The sequence below is a fragment of the Amyelois transitella genome, chromosome 19, assembly GCF_032362555.1.
Source record: "Amyelois transitella isolate CPQ chromosome 19, ilAmyTran1.1, whole genome shotgun sequence".
NCBI classification, from domain to species: Eukaryota; Metazoa; Arthropoda; class Insecta; order Lepidoptera; family Pyralidae; genus Amyelois; species Amyelois transitella.
This window is the reverse complement of record NC_083522.1, coordinates 1,344,670-1,368,692: the sequence shown is the minus strand read 5'-3', so window position 1 is coordinate 1,368,692 and position 24,023 is coordinate 1,344,670. Positions and strand designations below refer to the sequence as shown.

The window sequence follows — 24,023 nt, the reverse complement described above, 5'->3', positions numbered from 1 at the left end:
GGCGGACTTCTACTGGAGCGGAATTCGGGACTCCCTATAAGTGAAGGGGAGGCTAGGGGAGGCAGGTACCTAGTCAGGGTTATACTGCCACCTCGACCCGCAACAAAGGCGTGGTCCTTCGAGCCGGATCTTCAATACCTTTCAAAATGCCAGTAACGAGAAGCCAGAAAGGCAAAATGGAACCATTACGTCCACCTACTACAACAAGTGAGGAAACAGGCACAACACATAGAACTCCTACAAGTCGAGGAACTACAAGTGGAACTGAGGACTCCACAAACACAAGCATGCAAACTGGAACGCGAGAACAAGCACTACCGGGAAGCACGATGACATTAGTTCCAATGGAACCGAGAGATAGCGAGCCTACGCAGACAACGCGCTCCCCATCTAGGAGCAAGAGAGCAGGAACAAGCAAGTCAGTGAAAACAAGAAGGAAACTTCAATTGGAAAAAGAAATTGCGGAACTCAAATTGGAACAAATAAAAGCAGAAACCGCGAAAAGGGAAGCAGAGGCGAAACTTCTTGAGGAAGAATCTGATTCCGACCTAGAGGAACCAGAGGACAGGGCGGATCGTGTACGAAGTTGGATGGCTGGCACACAAGACAACGCGTCATGTATGGAAGTTCCATTCAACAGAAATGAAGATCTACCAATGAACAACCTCGCTTCAGCTATAGCGGCGGCATTCGAAAAAGCTACTTCGAAACACAAACCGTTGCCACCGAAGTACATGTTTGAGTTACCAACATTTAATGGAGATAGTGCAGAATGGCTAGCTTTCCTAACAGTATACACCGAAACATCTACTATGTTTTCGGCAGTTCAGAATATGGCTCGACTAAGAAAAAGCATCGTGGGACAAGCAAGAGAAGCAGTGAAAAATATATTGTATTCGGATTCTCAACCCAACGACGTCATGGAAGCATTAAGGAGAAGATTCGGTAGAGCGGACTTATTAGTCACGGCCGAATTAGACAAATTAAGGGCGCTTCCTCGTGTAAGTGAAAATGTACAAGAACTTAGTGCATTCTCATGTAAAGTCAACAACAGTGTGACAAGTATCAAAGGGTTAAAGAAAAACAAGTACCTACACTCACCGGAAATAGTGAAACAAATCACAGAAAAATTACCAGCGTTTATTCAATTTAGATGGTGTGATTATATCGCACAATACGACGAAGATGAACCTGATCTCGAAATATTAGCTAACTTCCTGAACAAAGAAGCCGATAGAAGTGTTGTGCTGCTATCAAACGAAAAGAAGAAAGTGATACAACCAAAGAGGCAGTCAGCACACGTAGCAGTTGAACAACCCATGAGAAGGGGAATTCAATGTATTCAATGCAAAGGAGATCACTATTTTTCGGAATGCAAAGAATTGAAAAACGCAAGTATCGACGAAAGGTGGGAAATGGTAAAAAAGTTAAAAGTTTGCTTCAATTGCCTAAGAGGACGACATCGAAAAGATGATTGCAGGTCTAGACCCTGCCGACAATGTAAGAGATTACACCATGCGCTTCTTCATAAGGAATATAAGAAAGAAAACAGTACATATGAAAAGAAGAAAGAAGAAGCTAGTGTTACTGGAACTGTCAACACTTTGAAAACACCACAAGCGCTATTGAAAATAATGCCCGTACAGCTATACGGGCCAACGAAATCTGTGAAAGTATTAGCACTTCTGGATGAAGGTTCGACAGTCACATTGCTGGACGAAGCTACAGCAAAAGAAATAGGAGCAACAGGACCGAAAGAAATCCTTGCTCTAGAAACAGTTGGTGGAAATACAATAAGAAACACGGATTCTGAAAGAATCAATTTGAAGATTAAAGGCGTCCACCGACGGAAGAAAATGAACATAAATAACGTGAGAACAATTAAAGAAATCCAGTTGTCACCGCAAGCAGTGGATAGGGCGAGATTGGAAGCCTGTCCACACCTGAAGCCTCTTATCGACAAAATATGTTACGAAGACATGCCTCCAAAAATGTTAATAGGTCAGGACAATTGGGAACTGATCGTATCGAGACACACTAGGAAACGCAAGAAGGACGAACCCGTTGCTTCATTCACGAAGCTGGGATGGGTATTACACGGTTGCGATGGTGGGATAACGAAACAAGTACAGTTTATGAGATGTGCGCATCTGAAAAGTTAAGACGACAATTTGGATGCCATAATTAAAGAACACTTCGCAATAGAAGCACTAGGTGTCACTGAAAGGAAGCCATCGTCTGACATTGAAGAGAGAGCAACCAAGAAATTGGAAGAAGTCGTGCGAAAAGTTGCTGTCGATAAATACGAAGCGGGATTAATCTGGAAAGCGGAAGACGAAACTCTTCCAGACAATCGATCAACTGCGGAAAGCAGAATGAGAAACTTGGAGAAAAAGTTGGATAAAGATCCTGAACTGAAAGCCGACTACGAGAAACAGATGCAACATTTATTAGATTCAGACTACGCAGAAGAAGCTCCGAATCAAAGTAAATCCACGAGATTGTGGTACTTACCGCACTTCGCCGTCACTCACCCAACGAAAAAGAAAAGAAGAATAGTATTCGATGCAGCAGCAAGATCCAATGGGAAGTGTCTGAACGACGCGCTCTTATCTGGACCGGATCTGCTTCAATCATTATGGGGTGTGTTAATACGCTTTCGTCAAGGTCCTATAGCAGTCGTAGCTGACATTAAAGAGATGTTCCTGCAAATCCTCATGAGAGAAGACGACAGAGATAGTTTGCGATTCTTATGGAGAGGAGGCGACAGGACAGGACCAATGAAGGAGTATCGTCTTAAAACTGTGATATTCGGAGCGGCCTCATCACCCAGTACAGCAATATTTGTGAAAAACAAAAACGCGAAAGACAACGGACAAGGGCACCATGAGGCCATCAAAGCGATAGAAAAGAATCATTACATGGACGATTATCTACAAAGTTTTTGGAAAGAAGAACATGCGGTAGAAGTCGCCACGACAGTCGACGAAATACATAAGAAAGCAAGTTTCCATTTAAGAGGATGGGCATCCAACCGTCCTAACGTATTGAAAAGGATCAACGGAGACAATAGTCTGGAAAAGGAATTAGGACTTGGTCAGCAAGAAGAGAAAACGCTCGGAATGAAATGGAAAGTGCAAGAAGACTGCTTCTCATTTCGGGTAGCTATGAGAAACGTACCAAGGGAAATTTTACGAGGAGAAAAGACCCCTACGAAAAGACAAGTGGTCAGCGCGATCATGTCAACATTTGATCCCTTGGGATTAATAGCTCCAGTTCTTATTCAAGGTAAGAAACTAATGCAGAATATCTGGAGAAGCGGAGTTGGATGGGACACCGAGATTTTGGCATCAGAAGAAGACGAATGGCGTAAATACTTACAACATATGAAGACAATAGAAGAGCTCACAATACCACGATGCATCTCTCCTCACCACACCGAGGGAGAGCTACACGTCTTCACGGATGCAAGCGAAACGTCCTATGCAGCCTCAGCATATTGGAAAACGATGGAAGAAGATACGAAAACCTCGTTGATCGCAGCAAAGAACAGGGTAACTCCTCTAAAACCGATATCCGTTCCAAGACTGGAACTTCAAGCAGCACTGTTAGGTTGCAGACTAGCACGCGCAATTGAAAAAGAAATGGATCTGACGGTAGTGAAAAAGACTTTTTGGACAGACTCAACGACGGTTCTTTCATGGATCAAATCAGACCCGAGGACATTTAAGACGTTCGTGGCACATCGCTTGGCCGAAATCGAAGAACTTTCGAAACCACAAGATTGGAGATGGGTACCGACAAACCAAAACCCGGCTGACGATGCAACCAGGGATGTGCCCGAAAACTTCAACGAAAGACACAGATGGTTTGAAGGGCCTGAATTTTTAAAACAATCTGAGGAACATTGGCCGAAGCCGAAAGAAATCAAGAGAGAACCGCACGAAGAGGACAAGAAGATTGAAAAAGTAGCAACAACGAGACAGAAAGAGTTTTCTACGCCAGATCCGAAAAGATTTTCAAGTTGGAACAGACTCCTAAGGTCCACGGTAAGAGTGGTTCAGTTCATCGAAATATTAAGAAATAATAAGCATGAAAAAGAGAAAGTCAACGCGACTAAGAAAGATGAACCATGGAGGAAGAACAGGAAAAGGAAGAAGACTCCAATTGTTCTAAAAAAGATTTCAAAAGAGCAACAAAAACTCTTTATTCCGTTGGAAACGCATCAGTTAGCGAAAGCAGAGGAACTATTGATGCGACGAAGTCAAGAAGAGAGTTTCAAAGCCGAAATAGCTACGTTGAGAAAAGGTCAACATTTAACGAAAAGTCAGAAGCTGCATAATTTAGATATAGTCGAAATCGACGGAATACTTCGATTGAAAGGAAGAATTAACGCCGTCGAAGGAACACAACAAGAGAAGAACCCGATAGTATTAGACAAACGTGATTGGGTAACACGACTGCTTATCCAACATTACCACAATGTGTTCCATCACGGAAACCACGCTACTGTCATCAACGAATTAAGACAAAGATACTGGATCGTGGGAATAAGAGCAGCAGTACGATCAATCGCGCACCTCTGTCAATGGTGCAAAGTAAGAAAATCCATGCCGACGACGATACCGATGGGAGATCTGCCTCCAGAAAGACTGTCTCACAACAGTCACCCGTTCACTTGCACAGCTGTAGATTACTTCGGACCGATGACCATTACCATTGGGAGAAGACATGAAAAACGATGGGGCGCACTGTTCACCTGTCTCACAACCAGAGCAGTGCACGTAGAGTTGGCTACATCACTGTCAACCGACTCCATGATCATGGCCCTGAGAAGATTCGCCGCGAGAAGAGGTATGCCAAAAGTAATCTATAGTGACAATGGTACTAATTTTGTGGGTGCCAACAGAGAATTGAAAGAAGCTGTAGAAGCATTGAAGAAAGAAGAGGTAGAGGCAGCCGCGGACAACATTGGCGTCAGGTGGAAATTCATACCGCCTGGTGCTCCGAACATGGGAGGAGCGTGGGAGAGACTGGTACGGTCCGTTAAGACTTCACTGACGGCCGTGCTCAAAGAGAAAAATCCTTCAGAAGAGACGCTACACACTCTTCTGCTTGAGGTCGAGCACATTATCAACTCTCGACCTCTCACCGAACTGGAAGACTACACCAATCCAGAGTCACTCACGCCCAACCACTTCCTCATTGGGCGATCCTGCGGCGCGCCTAGGCTGGGCGCGTTCTCCGATTCCGATCTTGTCGGAAAACCTTCGTGGAAGACTTCGCAGCGGCTAGCGGACCACTTCTGGTCTCGCTGGCTGAAAGAATATCTTCCTGGCTTGCTGCCACGGAGGAACGTCGGCCAGCCAACCCGAGACATCCGATGTGGGGACATCGTAGCAGTCCTGGATCCTGCCTTACCGCGAGGCACGTGGCCTCGCGGGAGGGTAGTGCGCACGCTGCCGGGCCCCGACGACCGGACCAGAGTCGTTGATGTGGCTACCGGTGGTGGCATTCTGCGACGGCCAGCTTCGAAGCTAGTAGTGATAGTGCCAGTGAATAGTGAAAACAAAGCAGAGCAAAAGTGAAATTTAGTGAAAGCAAAAGTGAAATAAAAGTGCATGGACATTATAGCAAAGATGTAATAGCATAAGTAGAATAAGAAACGTTTGATGTCGCTTCAAGAGTTTGTGCGCAGCACGAGGGAGAGTTTGTTAGCGACACATTAAATTTAACATAGCGCACACTCATTAAACATTGTCATATTGTAGCACACTCATTAAGTATTGTATTGTATAGAACAAAAGAAGCGAGATCAAACAATACCCCCACTACGACGGTCAATTGCATTAGATAGTACACTAGAAAGCGAATGAGCACTTTAGAGGCATATTTTAGATATTGTTATTATTATTTATGAAACCTTATTGATAAACGATAACGCAGACCGTCATAGATAAGTGATAACGCTATTTTTATAAAAGTCAAGGACACAAGGTCAATAATTGGATTATGTTTTTTGATGTCAACAAATGTAAGTAAATTTCTCGAAAAGTATATTGTTTATAGAAACGAAAGTATTGTAATAAGAAAGTATGATATGTGTATTTTTGTATAACTTAGAATTTATTAGAATCTTATATTGTATATTCGAGAAATATTTAAAAGTTGACAAGAAATTTTGCTGAAATCATAGCTTGAAGACAAACTTTTGTTAAAATCTCTTTGAGAAAGAAATTGTGATATTTGTAAATTATTTTATATGATGAGAATTTTTGTAAGTTTATTTGGAAAATGGAAATTGTTATGTTTTTATCATGTGAAATTGAGAAAAGTAAATAAATATCACCTAAGCGAAGCTATGCACAACACCAGAAATCGTCACGAAATTTGAGGTTCGCGTTAAGGTATTACTCCGACTTACAATAGTAAAATCGGCGGCAGAGGGCATCGTAGTGCAATTGTTCCAGTTTAAAGTGAAAAATCAAGAAAAAGAAGACCTCAAGAAAGAAAAAGTCCTAAAGAAAGAAAAAGTCTTCAAGAAAGAAAAAGTCCTCAAGAAAATTAAGTCGGAATAATACCTCTTAGTGTAATAGTTTAATAGTGTTAGGAAATTAGTATAAGGTGTTGTGCGTGGTTAGTGGACGGACAAATTGTGTGTATTGTTTTCGTTTTTAATTCTTCAATGAGTTTAGTGGTTTCTAATAAGACTTGAATATAGTGAGTAGGTATTCCAATTAGTGATAGTGCTATTGGATTTCAGTGACTGAACCTTTAAACCGTGAGTAATTCAGACTTTATTAAGTGACATAGACTTTAGTTAGAGAGAGAGAGACTCAATATTTAGTGATCATATAGTGAATAGACACTCAGTGAGTAAGGTCAATGACCCCACGTATAGTAAATTATTGACAATCCAGTGAAATTAGACATAGGCTTTTGGAAGAGGTTGATGACCCTATTTCTACACAACCTACCATCCGAGTTTTTTTGTTGGCCTCACTGCCGCGTCCGCAGCCGTTGACGTCATATACCAGCGGGGGGGGCGGACTTCTACTGGAGCGGAATTCGGGACTCCCTATAAGTGAAGGGGAGGCTAGGGGAGGCAGGTACCTAGTCAGGGTTATACTGCCACCTCGACCCGCAACATACATGCATACATTCTTATAGTCACATCTATATCCCTTGCGAGGAAGACAAAGCCAACAGTCTTGAAAGACTGATAGGCCACGTTCAGCTGTTTGGCTTAATGATAGTTTTAGGCGTTTAGATTCAAATAGTGACAGGTTGCTAGCCCATCGCCTAAATGAAGAGTCCTAAGTTTATAAGCCAATCCCTTAGGCGAATTTTACGACATCCATAGGAAAAAGATGTAGTGATCCTATACTTTATATTTTAAAGCTGAAGAGTTTGTTTGTTTGAACGCGCTAATCTCAGGAACTACTGGTTCGAACTGAAAAATTATTTTTGTGTTGAATAGACCATTTATCGAGGTAGGCTTTAGGCTATATATTTGCGTGTTGTGTTCCAAGTTTAACCTTTCGCCGTTATAGAATGCACTCCTTGTCGATAACAGGAAAGCCCAGACAGACCAAGATTGTAAAAAAAATCTCGTTAAGTCACATTTTACATAGATTAACGAAGTAGCACGCAATAGCTAATTTGGCTTGCTAGTTTACTTAGTTGAGAATCAATTCGATTGATAGTTTTATAATGTTTACTGACAATGGCACTTTGTGAAGGCATCATAAGTATACTCGTACATAGCAGCCTTGGGTCAAACACAAACCATAATTACACGCGAACTCGAGAAGTAAAGTACTTACATTAACTGTGATACTTATTAAATAAACATACATAAGTACATACAAAGAATCACGTCTTTATTACATATACTTATAACGGAGCAGAAAGAGATAGTCTATTAGCCCATCCCTTTATTGAATTTTACAATTATAATTAACTAGCTGCGCCCGCGACTTCGTCCGCGCGGAATAGTTATTTCGGGCTTCATTGAAGCCCTCAAGGATGAATAATTTTCCCCGTTTTTTTTTTCACATTTTCCATTATTTCTTCGCTCCTAATAGTTGCAGCGTGATGTTATGTATCCTAAAGCCTTCCTCGATAAATGGTCTATTCAACACAAAAGGAATTTTTCAATTCAAACCAGTAGTACCTACCTGAGATTTGCGCGATCAAACAAACAAACAAACTCTTCAGCTTTATAATATTTGTATTTTTTTACAAAAATAGAACAGTCATTACATTTAGAAGAATGTTACCTATAGGTACCTATTATTATTCAGCTATCTAACTTTTTTTAGATACTTAGCCTTACTACGTGAGTTTTTTATGCTTAGTATTTAATGATTAAAATTTATCAAAGGTATGTAGTACAATCAACAAAATATCATACATATCCCTTACGGGGTAAACAGAGCCAACAGTCTTGAAAAGATTGATAGGCCACGTTCAGCTGTGTGGCCTAATGATAAAATGGAGATTCAATTAGTGACAGGTTGTTAGCCCATCGCCTTAAAGAAGAATACCAAGTTTATAAACCTATCCCTTAGTCGCCTTTAACGACATCAACAGAATATCAAATTCGTCTATATTACCGCGTCATAGTCATAGTGGTACATGCGGATGCAGGGTAACTTTAATATGTTGTCGAGTGTACTTTTGCTTTTCAGAGTATTTAAATGAAACATGTCTTTATTGTCGAGCACTTATCTTACTTCTATTTTTAGAGTTTTACACATTAAAACAATGTTTAATGTTAGTTTTCCATTACACAAAATTCATACAAACATTCATACATATCACGTCTTTATCGTATATGGGGTGGAGAGGGACAACGGTCAGCAAAATGGTTAGGAGAGCTCCAAGTTGATGTCATTCATTTTAATTGACTTTTAAATATGTAGGGGAGATCTTCCGCCTGGCTAGGTGTTACGAGTATGCCTGGGGAACCGCGCGACAGACGATGTTGTGTCGGAGGTTGTATATATGTATATGCTCCAATCGGCGAAATCTTTGCTTGCGCGATTAAGGTTTTTCGCCGTTTTTGACTGATAGCGTCGCGTGATTTTATTTATTTTCTATTTTTGTGACTTCTGGTTTAAACAATTAGACATGTCACCACAAATATATTGTATAGTGTCGTGTGGTTCCCGGTACCTATAGAAAAATAATATGATCACTCCATCCCTTTCCCATGGATGTCGTAAAAGGCGATTAAGGGATAGGCTTATCAACTTGGGATTCTTCTTTTAGGCGATGGGCTAGCAACCTGTCACTATTAGAATCTCAAGCCTATCATTAAGCCAAACAGCTGAGCGTGGCCTTTTAACTGTTGGATCTGACTACCCCGCATGGGATAAAGACGTGATTATTTGTATGTCTTTTATAATCTGCGGGAAGGGAAGCTATTGGCACATTGGTATACGTATGTATACCTAAAATCACGCCTCTTTCCCGGAGGGGTAGGCAGAGACTACCTCTTTCCACTTGCCACGATCTCTGCATACTTCCTTCGCTTCATCCACATTCATAACTCTCTTCATGCAAGCTCGGCGGTTTCGGGTACTTTTGACCTGACCCATTTTTTTGTATAGGTACACTCATTTTTTTTCTTCGCTACCAAACGAACTTTATACTACCAGACATGCAAGTCAAAGTCGGGAACCACACGGCACTTAATAATTCCTTAGTAGAATATGACAAAGTTTTCCATGAATATTTCGTAATGGTGATTAGTTAGGTTAAATTGATACCACATAACACGATATTGTTTCAACATCATTTAATTTACCTCGGTTAGGTAATATCAAAATGCTGCCAACAATTTCCTGAGCCTTTCGTAAATAAGTGTCCTGAAATGTTTTGCCCAAATGAAGTCTATATGGTTGAACTGTGGATGTGGAATCTTATGGATGTCTATAGCGTTACCCAGCCTTTGATACAGAGCGTCCACATCGTCAGGATGGGCCATCCAGTCATCAGCACTGTACATCAAGGAAACGGGGGCCCTGATTTTTTCCAAAGCATATCTAGGAGGCACCTCGCTGCCATACATTCTCAGATTTCTCGACCTACCATAGTCAAACTGTTTAAAATCTCCAGAGTTGAACCCTTGGCCGTAGTGCACGACCTGCTTCACAGCCGCTCCGGACGGCGTGTGCCCGTGGATAACAGGCAAGTTTGTCACATTCAGCTCTGCAAAGCCGAAGCCACTAGTCAGTAACAAAGGATTGATGCATATTATCTCCGCCACAGGGCTGCTGCCGCACATAAGCATTTTGATGGTACGTAATAAATTATTATCTGGAAGAAACTCATGCACTCCGAGACCATGCATGATCGAGCCAATATATTCACTCGCGGGCCCCGCCAGCCGAATGAAAGGAGATTTGGCATGGGACATGTACGCCACAGGCGACAAAGCAACCATTAATCCCACTTTGTCATTATACTCTGGCCTTTCAGAGCTCATGACGAAGAAGCTGGTAGTGCCTTGCGAGTGGCCCACGTATTTGAGTGATTTTTGGCTGGTGTAATTGAGCACGTAATCAATCATAGCTGGGAGGTCGTAGTACCCAATTTCATGCCAGGAAAAATCCCAGAACTCGGCATCAGAGGGTTGTAATTCGACATGTCGTCGTGAATGTTTGTTTCCTCTAGCGTTACCCAACCACACGTCGTAACCTTCTTCAGCGAGGAGGTAGGCCATGCCGCTCTCCGGGCCAGCGATCACGAAGTCATCAGCGCTCCCAAACAGCCCATGCATCAGGAACACGGCAGATCCATTCCGGGGGATTCTGAACATCCCCAACGCGTATCCATCTTCGGTCACGATTTCGTGTTTTTCAACTGGATATCCATACTTCTTGATGAGTTTGTCGATCTTGAGGAAAGCGTCTTCATTGCCCAAACCGGCATGATATTTGGCGAGAATCTTGTCGGCCTTGTCTGCAATGTTATTTTTGTTGATGAGGACTGGGCGGGTGTCGGAGACGCCAAGGACTCGAGCGATGGCCGCAGGAAGTCGGGCGGCGTCGTATACCGTTCTGGCTATGAGTTCCCCGGCGCCTTGTGCCGCGGCTTGGAACAAGGGCTGGGTGACCACAGCACCTGTGATTTCTCTCGTTGTTTGAGCTAAGGACGGCAGGAATCCCTCGGGATTTCCTCTACAGGACACTATCACTATGCTTAAGAGAAATAGAGACGTGAGGGGAACCATAGTCACACGAGTGGCTTAACATAAGTTTTATTGTGAACTGATCACGTCTCACCGACCTTGGCGTTCGGTTTTTGTCATTAAGTGTGAAGCTGATTGTTTTGTGATGCCCGCATCCGGCAATAGTAGGCAATGACTTAAAATAAGCATCCAAGTGTTAATAATAAAGTCCAAAGTACAAACCCATGTAGGTATACATATCTTAAAAAATTACAAATAAAAAATATTTCTTAACTCAACCCCTGAGGCCCTTACAAAAGTGACTTACCACACCGTATAGACCTATACTAAATTAAAATAGTAGTTACCGCTTGCGGTTAAGCTCGTGTGTTAATACATATATATAATCACGTCTATATCCCTTGCGGGGTATACAGAGCCAACAGTCTTAAAAAGACTGATAGGCCACGTTCAGCTGTTTGGTTAAATGATAGAATTGAGATTCAAATAGTGACAGTTTGCTAGCCCATCGCCTAATAAAAGATCCTATTCTTTTTTTTATTGGTGCCGGGAACCACACGGCATAATGGGTACACACCCATTATGCCGTGTGGTTCCCGGCACCAAGAGGTAGCCATAAAGACTACTGTAAAGTTTCTCCTAAAAACATATTTAGTTACACAACTATATACCTACTCGCCAATCTTCACATTTATTTTACTTACTAGCTTTCGCCCCCGGCTCTGCCCGCGTGATTTATGTCCTTCTTTGAACCTGTGTCTTTATGCTCATCACAAATTTTTAGTAAGTACAACATTGGGTATAAATAATATAATCAAAGAACAAGTTGGAAATGATCACCCTATAAACCTCTACTACTTCTTGTTGGCATTATTCTTACTTGCATTATATCATACATGCTTTTTACAGTATTTTTAAAAATATATATATTTCTATCACATAATTATTAACAAGAGGACGCCCACGTATTCAAGGGAATCCTTCCTTAATACACGCCTAGACCCACAGACCATGAGACCACATATGGAACTTCAATGGAAAATTTCATAGCGGTATATTTTGTGCGTTGTTATGTCAGTTCCTTTCGCATAAAATGAAAAATGCTATTAATTTCCCTTCCCAGAAAAAATGCAGATAATCCTCATTTTGTGCACGCCCAGACCACATAAGGCACCCAAGTATAATTTTTTAAGTTGGACCAAGCCTAAAACATCAGAGAAATTCGCATTCAAATAGAACAATAGTTTTCGCGTAATGCAAGTACCTACAACTAGTTATACAGACAGAAATTAAAATAAAAACATTTTTTTAATGTACTTCTTTTTTTTAAGTTGGTTTAATTTCTAAAACCTTCTCCTAATTACAAAGACTTTCCTGGACATTTCATCAAATCAGTTTAGTGAAAAGCGAGATAATCGCAGACAAACATACTTACTAAGAAATACTTACATAAAAACTGAGAACCACCTTTTTTTAGGCGGTTAATAATGCCATTTTTGGCTTTTTTGTCTTTAAATATTGATACCTAGGGATTTTGAAAAATATGGACACATAAAACAATATTCGCTTAGTTACATAAACGTTTAAAAATGCAACGTAAGGTTAACGAGTAGTTTGACGTCAATTATAATTGGAAGTATTCGTTTTTCACCTAAGTATGCAATTGTTCAAGCAAAATGCGCACTTCGTGTAGATTAACGTTAAAATAAAAGTAGGTAGGTAGGTACCTACCAAATAAAAACGTTCGAGGTATCCATATATTTTGATTGTAACTGAGCGATGTCGGCTAACGAAATCGCGGTCAACAGCTAGCTTCTTATAAGTAGGAATACCTATGTATCTATAAATTGTTGTCTTAGTAAATTCTATAAAAAAAAAGAGTTAATATGTAAGTCAGTACCTATGTGAATAATGATTATTATTTTAAATATTAATAGTTTTAATATTAATAGTTCCCGGCACCAATACAAAAAGGAATAGGACCACTCCATCTCTTTCCCATGGATGTCCTAAAAGGCGACTAAGGGATAGGCTTACAAACTTGGGATTCTTTTTTTAGGCGATGGGCTAGCAACTTGTCACTATTTAAATCTCAATTCTATCATTAAGCCAAATAGCTGAACGTGGCCATTAAGTCTTTTCAAGACTGTTGGCTCTGTCCACCCCGCAAGGGTTATAGACGTGACCATATGTATGTATGTACCTATGTATTATTATTTTTTGGTTAGTTTAGTTCAATGACAAACTAGGTTCTTTACTAGACTAATTTTAAAATTGAGCAGATACAATAAGCTTCGAGTGTAAGTGTAGGTTAAACTTTTTACAGTTAGATGAAAAAGCAATTTTTCTCACTGTTTAATTCGATTAGCATCTTTTGTAATCATTCTTCCTGGTCTAGGGATAAACTACGAAAGGATTTCCAGAAATTCCCACGTGTATACAAATAAACGGTTTTTTTTATTCCGGAATTCCCGTGTGAGTAGGGTTGCCATCCGTCCGGGTTTCCCCGACTTTGTCCTATTTTAGAGGGCATTCGGGGAGCGTCCGGGGAAGGTTTCATTTGTAGACCGGGCTTTAAAAAAATCATAAATAAAAAAAAATTATTATTTTGTTTTAAAATTTTAATGCCCAATGTAACTTACATTGTTGTAGGTCTAAACGTTAAAAATGTTCTGATTTGTTGTTTAATATTTAAGAAGACTGAATTTAGTTTATATTCTGCTAAAATAGGTATATTTTGTAATATAAATGACTGCTGGTAAAAAGTTAAACAGATAATAATAATAGAACTAAAGCTAAGAGAGTTACCTCAAAAATTTTAAGACTGAATACTAGATTGGTCTTATTAGGTATTTTTAAGATTTTAATTTATTAAATATATGTTTTTGATTAATATTATAATAAGGTGTTGTTTTCTGATTTCAAGAATTAAAAAAGGTGATTTATGACATTTCTAAATGTCTTTTATTGCATTGTATTATGTTTAAAAGATCTTGTTGACATGTCCGGCTTTCGGACTCTAAAATCCGGGGTTTTCACGCGTCTTGTCCGGTTTTCCAAATTTAAGAGATGGCAACTCTATGTGTGAGCGAAGCCCGACACAGCTAGTTTTGTATAATTTCGTTACAATAGTCGTTCTATTTGCGCACTCTATCGGTAAAGATTGCAAGGTGTGTATTTGTTTTTTGAAGTGCACTTTGATCCTGTTGTTCAGCTAATAAATAGGTAGGTAACTTATATTTATAAGACAATAGGCAATTTAAATGTTATTTGAAACTATGTATATGAATGTGTCGTTGTCTCGCAATCTTCCGACTCAACCCTGGTTTTACCTTATGCACGGTATGTAGGTAGGTACCTATGTATTAAATATTTTCAGTTTGATATCGTAGAACCGTAGCGTAGTATTGTTTAAATTGTATTGGCACGGGAATAGGATACTGTAGAATAAGCTATAAGTAGGTACATTATAGGTCTGGATAATTCTAGTTTACATGGGTTAAACGGAAAGCGACTTGCATGCGGGCGCAGCCGCAGGCAATAGCTAGTTAGTAATGTGAATGGTATAGAGATCAGTACCAATACCAATAATAAGATAGCATTAAGTTTGTAGTATTATAGGTAGTTATAGTTCTTAATCCCAGCCTGCTTGCGGATAATGTCGACGATAATTAATGTTGCCAACTTAGTGGATTTTCCATTAAAACGTGTTAAACAGAGGCCTTGTTTTTAAACGCTGTCGAATAAAAAGTGTGATAATGATATTGAAAGTAATGAATGGAGAGTGAAGGCGGGTTACATGGTGAATGGAGCATTGCATGCTTTTATGAGCAGTCAGAAGTTGTCCGGAAAAGCTCGTCTGGCTGTGCATAAAGGCGTGGTCCTAACATGTAAGGAAGTGAAAGTTGGGTGTGGCAGAAGAAACACGAAAGCAGACTAAATGCGGTGAAACAGAGGGCGTTAAGGAGTATAATCGGTGTTAAATTGAGTGACAGGATAGGAAACGTGTAATAAGGGAATGTTGTGATGTGAAAGAAGATATAGTAACAGGAATAGAAAAGGGTATGCTAAGATGGTTTGAACACGTGGAGAGGAATGAAAACAGGTTAACTTAGCAAATATACGTTCAAGGAGAATGGCAAGGCCAGATGAACGTCTAAGATCGAATTAAAGACGTCTTGGCAAAACTTTAGGTCAAGTGTACCCAAAACCGCCGAGCTTGCAAAAAGAGATCTAATGAAGGAATGACTTTTAATATAAAATGTTTGTAGAAATTTCTGAATCTGTATTTTTAGTATTTAGGTACTTATTATTATTTCATACATAAAGTGGAAAAGTGATGCCTTAGCTAGGAAAAACCTTTGTTTCACCGCTACCAGTTAAGCAATTTAATAGTGAGGAAAAAACATCTAGATACAAACAAAAATGAAAATAGGTATGACAATATTATAAATTCACAAGTAAGTACCGCCATTTCATCATAAGTCCAGTCCAAAGACCAACCTTAATAGAAAATAGAAATTCTATAGAAAAAATGTAAAATTACGATTAATTAGAAACCGACCACTTTGAGTTGGAATTTGAATTGGTTAAGAATACACTTCTGATGGGATTTTATTAATTTACTATCCTATCACACAGATAAATAAATGTCTTCAGTTAAAGAAAATAATAGTTATTTGTAATCCTTAGGTACATTATATTTTATGGATGTAGGTACCAGTAGTGTAGGTTAAAGTTGGTTTCCTGTGGGCAACACTGACGAAAATGACAAAAACTACCTACGAAAATCTCAAAGTACTTTTAAAAAATAGTTAAGTTAGGTAGTTGTTTTTAACAGCGAATGAGAAGAATTTATTTGGTACATAGGTACTCTTTGACTCTGTGGAGCTCATGATTTTATAAATATCTAGTTTTACATTCACTTTTCAATTTAAAGTGTAAAATTACGAATCTTTATACATTTGAAGTAGGTAAGTACCTACATCTTATTACTACGAATAAAACATTTCAACTTCAGAGATGTTGATTGCAACCTACTCTGTAACTTAAAATAGTTTATTGAATCGATATTTATTAGGAGTAGCGAGCGCTTGACAACTATTCTTACAGATAAAGTTGGTACGTAGGTACTTCGGTGGTCAGTGAGATAACGCGTTGATAAGAAAGTTAACAAACAGTGGACCTTTTGCGTATATTATCTATTAAAATGTTTATTTGTGGTTAAAACCCTAGATTATTAAATGAAACAAGTGCTATTGAAACTGTGAGTATTGAAAAGTACGTATTAACAAACTAACAAGGTAGGGCTTATGAACTTGGGATTCTTTTCTTGGGCGATAGGCAAGCAACCTGTCACTATTTGAATCTCAATTCTGTCATTGAGCCAAGCAGCTGAACGTGGCCTGTTGGTCTTCTCTGGACTGCGGGCTCTGTCTGCCCTGGAAAGGATATAGACATCATATGAATGAATGAACTAGGTACTATGATAGGTACCCCATCATAAGTACCACTTTTCCATTTTTTACCATCTTTATTATCCTTACAGCAAATGCCCTGTCACAACTTCGAACAGGTAGTTTTTATAGATATAAATAAACCTCCCTCAGAAAACCCTTTTTTCAACAAAAACAAAACTTATCGAGATAATTCCATACAGACAGAGAAAGTAGGTGGACTTTAAATATGCCTCTCCCGGACAATATGTATATTTATTTAAATTTTAACACCATTGTACCTACATGGCCTTTAACTTTAACATACATACATACATATAGTCACGTCTATATCCCTTGCAGGGAAGACAGTGCCATAAGTCTTGGAACTTTCTGGCCCAGTCTACCCCATAAGTTATGAAGTCTGTTTCCTGCCTTTCAAAATTTATTTATTTATTTAATAGATTTTAATATTTTAATAATTTGTTCTCAGGTTCAACATGGCAACTACTGACCTCAAATATGACCCTCTTGAAGTGGATGTGGAGCTGGCTAAGGTAATTATAAAGTTTATTTTATATGTATTTTTGAAAGATATCTTAATTCATACTTTCATTATACAGAAAAACTTATTTGATATTTGTTCTGTTTGTATGGAGTCCCATACAAAAATAAAATCAGTTGATTTTGACAAAATTTTGCACAGGGCAGAATAGATCTTGAGAAGTATATCATAGGCACTTTTTTTCTTATTTTAATTAGATTTCTATGTCAAATAAAATTAATTTTCCAGCTCTTGCCATTCTGATGTTCCCATTCATGCACTTTTTGTTTATTTATTTATTTTTTCATTCATTTCACTCTTTCCATGATCAAACTATTTAAGTTATAGTCTTACTAGTTATAGTCTTTTCTCGCTAACTAGCGACCCGCTCTGGCTTCGCGCGAGTAGGATTTATATACAAACCTTCCTCAAAAACAACCGTCTTCCAACATTTCAAACAGGAACAAAATTTGTCGACACTTATTCGAGACTAGCTGTTGCCCGCGACTTCGTCCGCATAAATTTCGAGTTGAATCTTGATCATACAGTCAGATACAGACAGACAGACAAAAATGTAAAAAAATAATTCTCTATCCGTTTCAGTTAAAATATTAAATGTACAGACATAATATTTTTACCGTTTTATTATATGTAGTATTTTGATTTTCATTTTTTTAAAATTAAATACTCATACAACACAAAAAAAAAATATTTTTAATAAAAAAAAATATCTTGTTTATGTTCGGTGGTGACGAAATTAGACTACATACATACATATGGTCACGTCTATATCCCTTGCGGGGTAGACAGAGCCAACAGGCTTGAAAAGACTGAATGGCCGCGTTCAGCTATTTGGCTTTTACGTGAGAATTACGCATGTTATGTGCGGCAGAACCAGAATATTATCAAACTGATTTTCACTTATATTTAAATATATAATAGGTATTATGCTGTCGTACAATGATAAATGACTTTGAATTTTAAATTTCGTAACTTATTTGCAGGCAAACTCATGCCTTGAGTTCATTCAAATGTCGATAACTTTTTTTTTAGTTAACCGATTTTGATGAAACAAACTTTAAATGTTCTTTTGAGTTAAAACAAAGCAATTGGTAAAAGTTTGAAGTAAATCGGTTCAGTACTTTCGGAGATAATCGTGATCATACATACAGACAGACAGACAAGAAATTCAAAAAATATATTTTTGCTTTCTATTATTCATTCTAAGTGTTCCTCTATCCATTTTAGTTAAAAATACTAAATGTACAGACAAAATATTTTGACTGTTTTATTATATGTATAGATTTGCTTATACACACAGACAAGAGAAAGTAGAGACTTCTTAAATATTTAGTGATTAAATTTTATTTTCAGTCATACTTAAAGAATAATGAACATGATATTCAAAGACTGGTGTTGCCTGAAATTAGTGGTGATTGTGGAAATCTTAGTTATCAATTTGCCAAACTAGTGAAAGTCAGGAAATTAAAAGAAAAAATCACTGAAAACACGTCATTGTTTTGCCAATTGGAATATTTGATGAACAACACGCCCATTGATGTCACTGAGAAGAATATACAGTTAATTGTACAATATCTCTCCTTACTTCATCCAAAATATAAGATAATAGATGATCTGAGTAAGTTTTTGACACAACAAGTTTTTTTTTTTCTATTTTTTAACTGGCATAAATCAGTTGGTGTAGCAGCTTCATAAAGAAGTTTCAGTTCTCGTTGTTTTCATATCGCTCTTAATGAAAACGCCAAACAGTCTCCAGAACAAATAATTTGAATTTGCCCTCTGTGACAATTGCTCACGCAATTTTATGTTCGCCAATGCGCAGAGGAATATTGGATGGAAGTTTTTTTTAGATCTCACCATAATATACTGGTCAAGTTCCAACAAGACTTGGAGCAAGTATTCAATTTGCTCAAGCTGAGGGGCGTGGGTTTTTGGGGAAGTTGTAATTTAAAGTGACAGGTCGATGTATGCGCGTTTAATACCTGTATTATATACTAGCTGTGCCGGCGACTTCGTCCGCGTAGAATAGTTATTTTGGGCATTATTTACGCCCTCCAGGAAGAATAGTTTTCCCCGTTTTTTTTTCACATTATCTATTATTTCTTCGCTGCTAATAGTTGCATTAAGAGCCATTTACTTTAGACCCATTAACTTCCTAGGTACCTACGCCATATTGCTAATTTAATTTGCAATTGTATTTGGCTTTTTAGAGTTAATTGAAGTCTGTTTAATTGCAGTGTGGTTCCCGGCACCAATAAAAAAAAGAAAAGGACCACTCCATCTCGTTTCCATTGATGTCGTAAAAGGCGACTAAGGAATAGAGATTCTTCTTTTAGGTGATGGGCTAGCAACCTGTCACTATTTGAATGTCAATTCTATCATTAAGCCAAATAGCTGAACATGGCCTATCAGTCTTTTCAAGACTGCTAGCTCTGTCTACCCCGCATGGGATATTCGACTTGATTATATGTATGTGTATGTTTAATTTTCTTTTTCAAACAATTTTGCAAATATGGTTATATATACAATACAGTTATATATATTCAAATATATCTTTTTTTCTCACAGAATCAATTAAATTAACTAGATACATACCTTTGGCGGCGCTTGCACCAGTAACAATATATAGAGAGGTGTGTTGTTGTGAGGAAAGATCAGCAGTTTGCCATCTTTTTGTGAAACTTTGTCGGGAATCAGGGTATGTAAACTTAAGTATTCCTACACCTGGCTGTAGTCCCTGTTACATCCCACCACACTGGAGAGGAGCCCGGGATATACCCTTAACGGATCCTGGATTTGGTGAGTCAGGTTTTTAGTTTACACGAAGCGACTACCGTCTGACCGCAACAGTTGCAGGAGAAACTTACCTGTATTGGATCATGGTAACACATTCAGTTGCCTGAATGTGCAGGTTTCCTCACCATGTTTTCCCTCATCGAAACCCAAGAGCATCCGTTAGTGTTCAAACTAAAAGTAGTCATTGGTACATGAATGTGATGGGATTTAAACCACTGCTTTTTTGCAATACGCATTTTAACCGGGCACCTTACCGATTTTGTCACCAGCACTCCACGATTTGGTACGGTTTGTAAACTAATCATTTTTTTCTGTAAACTAATGTATATTATATCCTTACTTATATTAAATAAAGAGAAATGATTTGTATTTTTGTTTGTTAAACTCAAAAACTGCTAGACCGATTTCGATAATATTTTGCACAGAGACAGACAAATCCTTCAGAAGTAACATAGGCTTTTTTTAATATTCCATGGAAACGTTTAAAAACGGCGTGCGGCGGCGCGTTTTTTCATATTGGTGCATTGCATAGCCATGATTGGATTCAAACCTAAATTGATTCGAAGTATCTAGAAACAAAATCACTCGCATTTCAATTTAATTTGCTCCACCATTAACATGTTTCTTGGAATTTTTCAGCTTTAACATATGTATGAAAAGAAAGGAGGAAATCCGTTTTCAAACTATTATCGGTAAGTGACAATCTTATGCTAAAATCATTTATTTAAGTATGTAGGTAGGTATTTAATTTATTCATTAGAGGGCGCACGTGGCTCCGGCGGCGTCTCTTACTGCCGTACCCGCGGAATCTTCCGATTTTTATACCAATATGCTCATAACGCTGAACAACATTACTATCATCACCATCTTGGTTCTTCGTCAAGTGGTCCAGTTTATCTATCCGTTGAAGCTATAGCTACATAACGAAATTGAACAAAAGAGCAAAAAAGAAGAAAAAAACAAAAGAGTAGATGTAGAAGGTTTTTATCCTCGGTAAACCACGACGGGTGAATTTGATGATGATGTGTAAGAATTTATCGTGTTGTTAATTTTTTTTTATTTTTTATTACAGAACCGCCTGATATGCTATGCACCGGAATTATTGCTGAAAAATCTGACTTGGATTCAGCAGTGGATATATTCCTTTCATCTTCATCTAACCCAAATGTGAGCAAATTACGTACCCACATGAAAGAAATCACACCTGTCCCGAAAGGGTTGGCAGAGACTACATTTTCCCATTTGCCACGATCCCTGCCTACTTCTTTCGCTTTATCCGCATTCTTAACTCTCATGCAGTCTCGGCGGTTTCGGTTACTCTTGCCCTTTCGCATTTAATTTGTCCTAATTATGTTTATCTAGTTCTTACCACTCCAATTTTTGCATTTAAACTCCCTTTGTATAGGCCAATATAAGTCAACCTGCTTTCATTCATCCTCTCCACATGACCAAACCACCTTAGCATTCCCTTTTCTATTCCTGTCACAATATCTTCCTGGCATCAAAACATTCCATTATCACGCTGTTTCTTATTCTGCCACACCCATACATTTGAGTTGGGACTAACACACCTCTATACACCGCCATTTTGGGAAAACACTGTCTGCTCATATTTATTAATCTGTGAAAAAAATATTTTGTATACAAAATTATCTGTTAACCCTTTAACCGCCAAGAACGGATTAATCCGCCAAAAATTTTCGGGCTCGAATCGCCAAGGACGGATATTTACGTTCAAATACCACACTACTCATTTAATCTGCCTTTTTGTTTGATAGGTTCTGTATTATATAAAAATAGGTGTCATTATTTGATAAATAGATGATGAAGTAATTAATTACTATTGATTACACGTTGATTGATTGATTACAAGTTTCATAATAAGAAGACTTAAAATTAATGTCTGAAGTTAAAGAAATTACTGATTGTATTTATAGAAAAGTGTATTGATGTCCAACGCCAAAGCCGGAATATTCCGTTAGTAGGGATGGGGCATAAACGATAATTGATTGACACAAAAACCCGCATAAATTAAACTACTACCGTTTATATTTACTTATTTATTATAAAACAAATAGAGCTGTTACTGTAGAAATAATGAGTTTATTACGTAATTGTTTTCAAAACAATATTTTTTTTCATATATGTTTTTATTTAATTGTGTTATCAAGGTACCTACCAATATTGGAAATAAAATTACAATAAATAACAAAGTAACGCTTTCTATCTATCTGTTACGATATTTACCTAAAATAGTAAGTTTTCGAACGAGACGCATGGCCCTTTCGAAAGAAATATCGATATCTATAGGTAGGCACTACTGAACATCTCTATTTGTTGTAGGTATTTATTTGTCGTTCTGATGTGCCTGGCGCTGGTTGCACGACAACTAATATTAAGTGTGGCGGTTAAAGGGTTAATGTAACTTATGACATCCTCAATTGGCGGTCACCAGTGTATGGAGAGATATCAAATTAGACCCTTATAGTAGCACAAACGGGATTTTAGGAGAGTTAAATAGTTAATGGGTCAATAAGGTTTTTTTTTTACTCCAAACATAGCAATCGAAACTACATGGCTTCTAGTATTAAAAACGTCATTCACAAGACAACTTTGCAACTGCTCCAAATTAGAGGTGAAAAGTTCCTATATATATGTCGTCTAAAGAGTCACAATATTTGACATTTGCCCCTCATATAGATTTTTTATTTATTTATTTTCTGTATAGTTTTACTCGCACATTTTCAATAGATTTAAATATACGGTAGCCATCTTTCATCGTCAACTGGATCTTCTTCAATTTCATAGCTCATGCACGCGGCTTAGCTCGCTCATATTTATCGGCGTTTATCAATCTATCCGGTTTCACTGAAGATTTGTCTAAAAGTTCTCATTTGCAGACTTTTAAGGCACTTGGCTCTCAACATTATTTTATCCAATTTGTTTTTAATTTTTTGTTTCAGTGCTTTTGGAGACTACACCGTATCTACGTGCAAGAAAGTGTGTACGACTCATTCAAAAACATTATAGATTTCAAAACCAAATTGAAGGGCGAAAATATTGTAAAAAATGTTGAACTAAAAAAGTCGTGTTCCGACTTGTTTCATTACGAAGACAAGTACTTTTTGTGCGACTTCGTCGGCGACGTCGCCGACCGTCGCTTGGTTGGAATTGCAGCCATCTTCGTCGAAGCCTACAGGACTAATAAAGAACTTCTGTCTTTAATACGGAAGGCTGGAAGCGTCTCCCTGTGGTCTGCTGACGTTGCCGAAGCAAACGAGATAGCTTACGGTGTGGCCTCAAATTTTGTATGGATTAATGACTACGGAAATTTCGACGGACCTCCAGATATATGCACCCCGTTTTATTTGCAATGGAATTCTATTGAATGTGATGTCCCAAAACATTTTTGGGAGAAATATCAAACTTGGAAAACTTACGACTGTAATCAACGTCTTAGTATCATTCAAAAAGTTTTTGAGGAAATAGAGGAAATTAAAGGAGAACATAATGTTTTGTTTGACAGCATATCCAAAGTAAGTTTTAATTCTGTTGATGTTGCTGATGGAAGAATATGTGTGGTTGTAGAATCACCAGTCGGTATTCACCTCGAGAATCGAATAGAGGTCGAAACGTTTCATAGCTTAGTGAAAGGAAACGCGGTCTTATGCAATAATTTGTTCGATTTTCCGTGTGATAAATTTTTACAAGCTGGCGTGCCCTTGATGTTATATCTAGGTTTTTCATTTGGCCAACCAGTTTGGAAGAAAGAAATGGTTTCAGTAAATATACATTATTACCGGTATCAAAATAAAGTTGTTGTGACTAATTTTGGAACTATTTTCGCCAATTAATAATGTGGTCTAATCATAAAAACATAAAATTTTTTTGAATGTTAATTTACCTAGGAATAATGGGTATCATAGATTTTAATAATAAATGACAGTGAATCAGTGAATCTGTTGGAATTTTATATTAAAAGTGTTAATATTTTAAGTGTTGTTTATTGATTTATTTATGTAAAACC

At 38.1% G+C, this 24,023-nt stretch overlaps 3 protein-coding genes across 9 annotated transcripts; 2 read left to right on the top strand and 1 right to left on the bottom strand.

Annotated features, from left to right (window-relative positions):
• Positions 1–146: 146 nt before the first annotated feature.
• On the top strand, positions 147–5,588 carry LOC132902877 (uncharacterized). Its single transcript, XM_060949728.1, has 2 exons — positions 147–2,109; positions 2,191–5,588. Exons 1-2 carry the CDS (start codon positions 147–149, stop codon positions 5,586–5,588), a joined length of 5,361 nt encoding a protein of 1,786 aa, XP_060805711.1.
• Positions 5,589–9,448: 3,860 nt separating this feature from the next.
• Positions 9,449–11,348, bottom strand: LOC106141717 (lipase 3). The gene has a single exon (XM_013343350.2). It carries the CDS (start codon positions 11,240–11,242, stop codon positions 9,830–9,832), a length of 1,413 nt encoding a protein of 470 aa, XP_013198804.2. The 5' UTR covers positions 11,243–11,348; the 3' UTR covers positions 9,449–9,829.
• A 2,920-nt stretch (positions 11,349–14,268) lies between these two features.
• LOC106135652 (uncharacterized) lies at positions 14,269–23,992 on the top strand. 7 transcript variants are annotated; one of them, XM_013336011.2, is made up of 7 exons: positions 14,269–14,425; positions 17,129–17,192; positions 18,554–18,818; positions 19,769–19,898; positions 20,636–20,688; positions 21,069–21,163; positions 22,960–23,992. In XM_013336011.2, exons 2-7 carry the CDS (start codon positions 17,136–17,138, stop codon positions 23,848–23,850), a joined length of 1,491 nt encoding a protein of 496 aa, XP_013191465.2. In that variant the 5' UTR covers positions 14,269–14,425; positions 17,129–17,135; the 3' UTR covers positions 23,851–23,992. The 7 variants fall into 7 exon arrangements, with proteins under 7 accessions (XP_013191465.2, XP_013191468.2, XP_060805451.1 ...); XM_013336014.2 differs by having other exon boundaries at positions 14,282–14,370; XM_060949468.1 differs by lacking the exon at positions 14,269–14,425 and adding an exon at positions 14,465–14,550.
• The last annotated feature ends 31 nt before the right edge of the window (positions 23,993–24,023 follow it).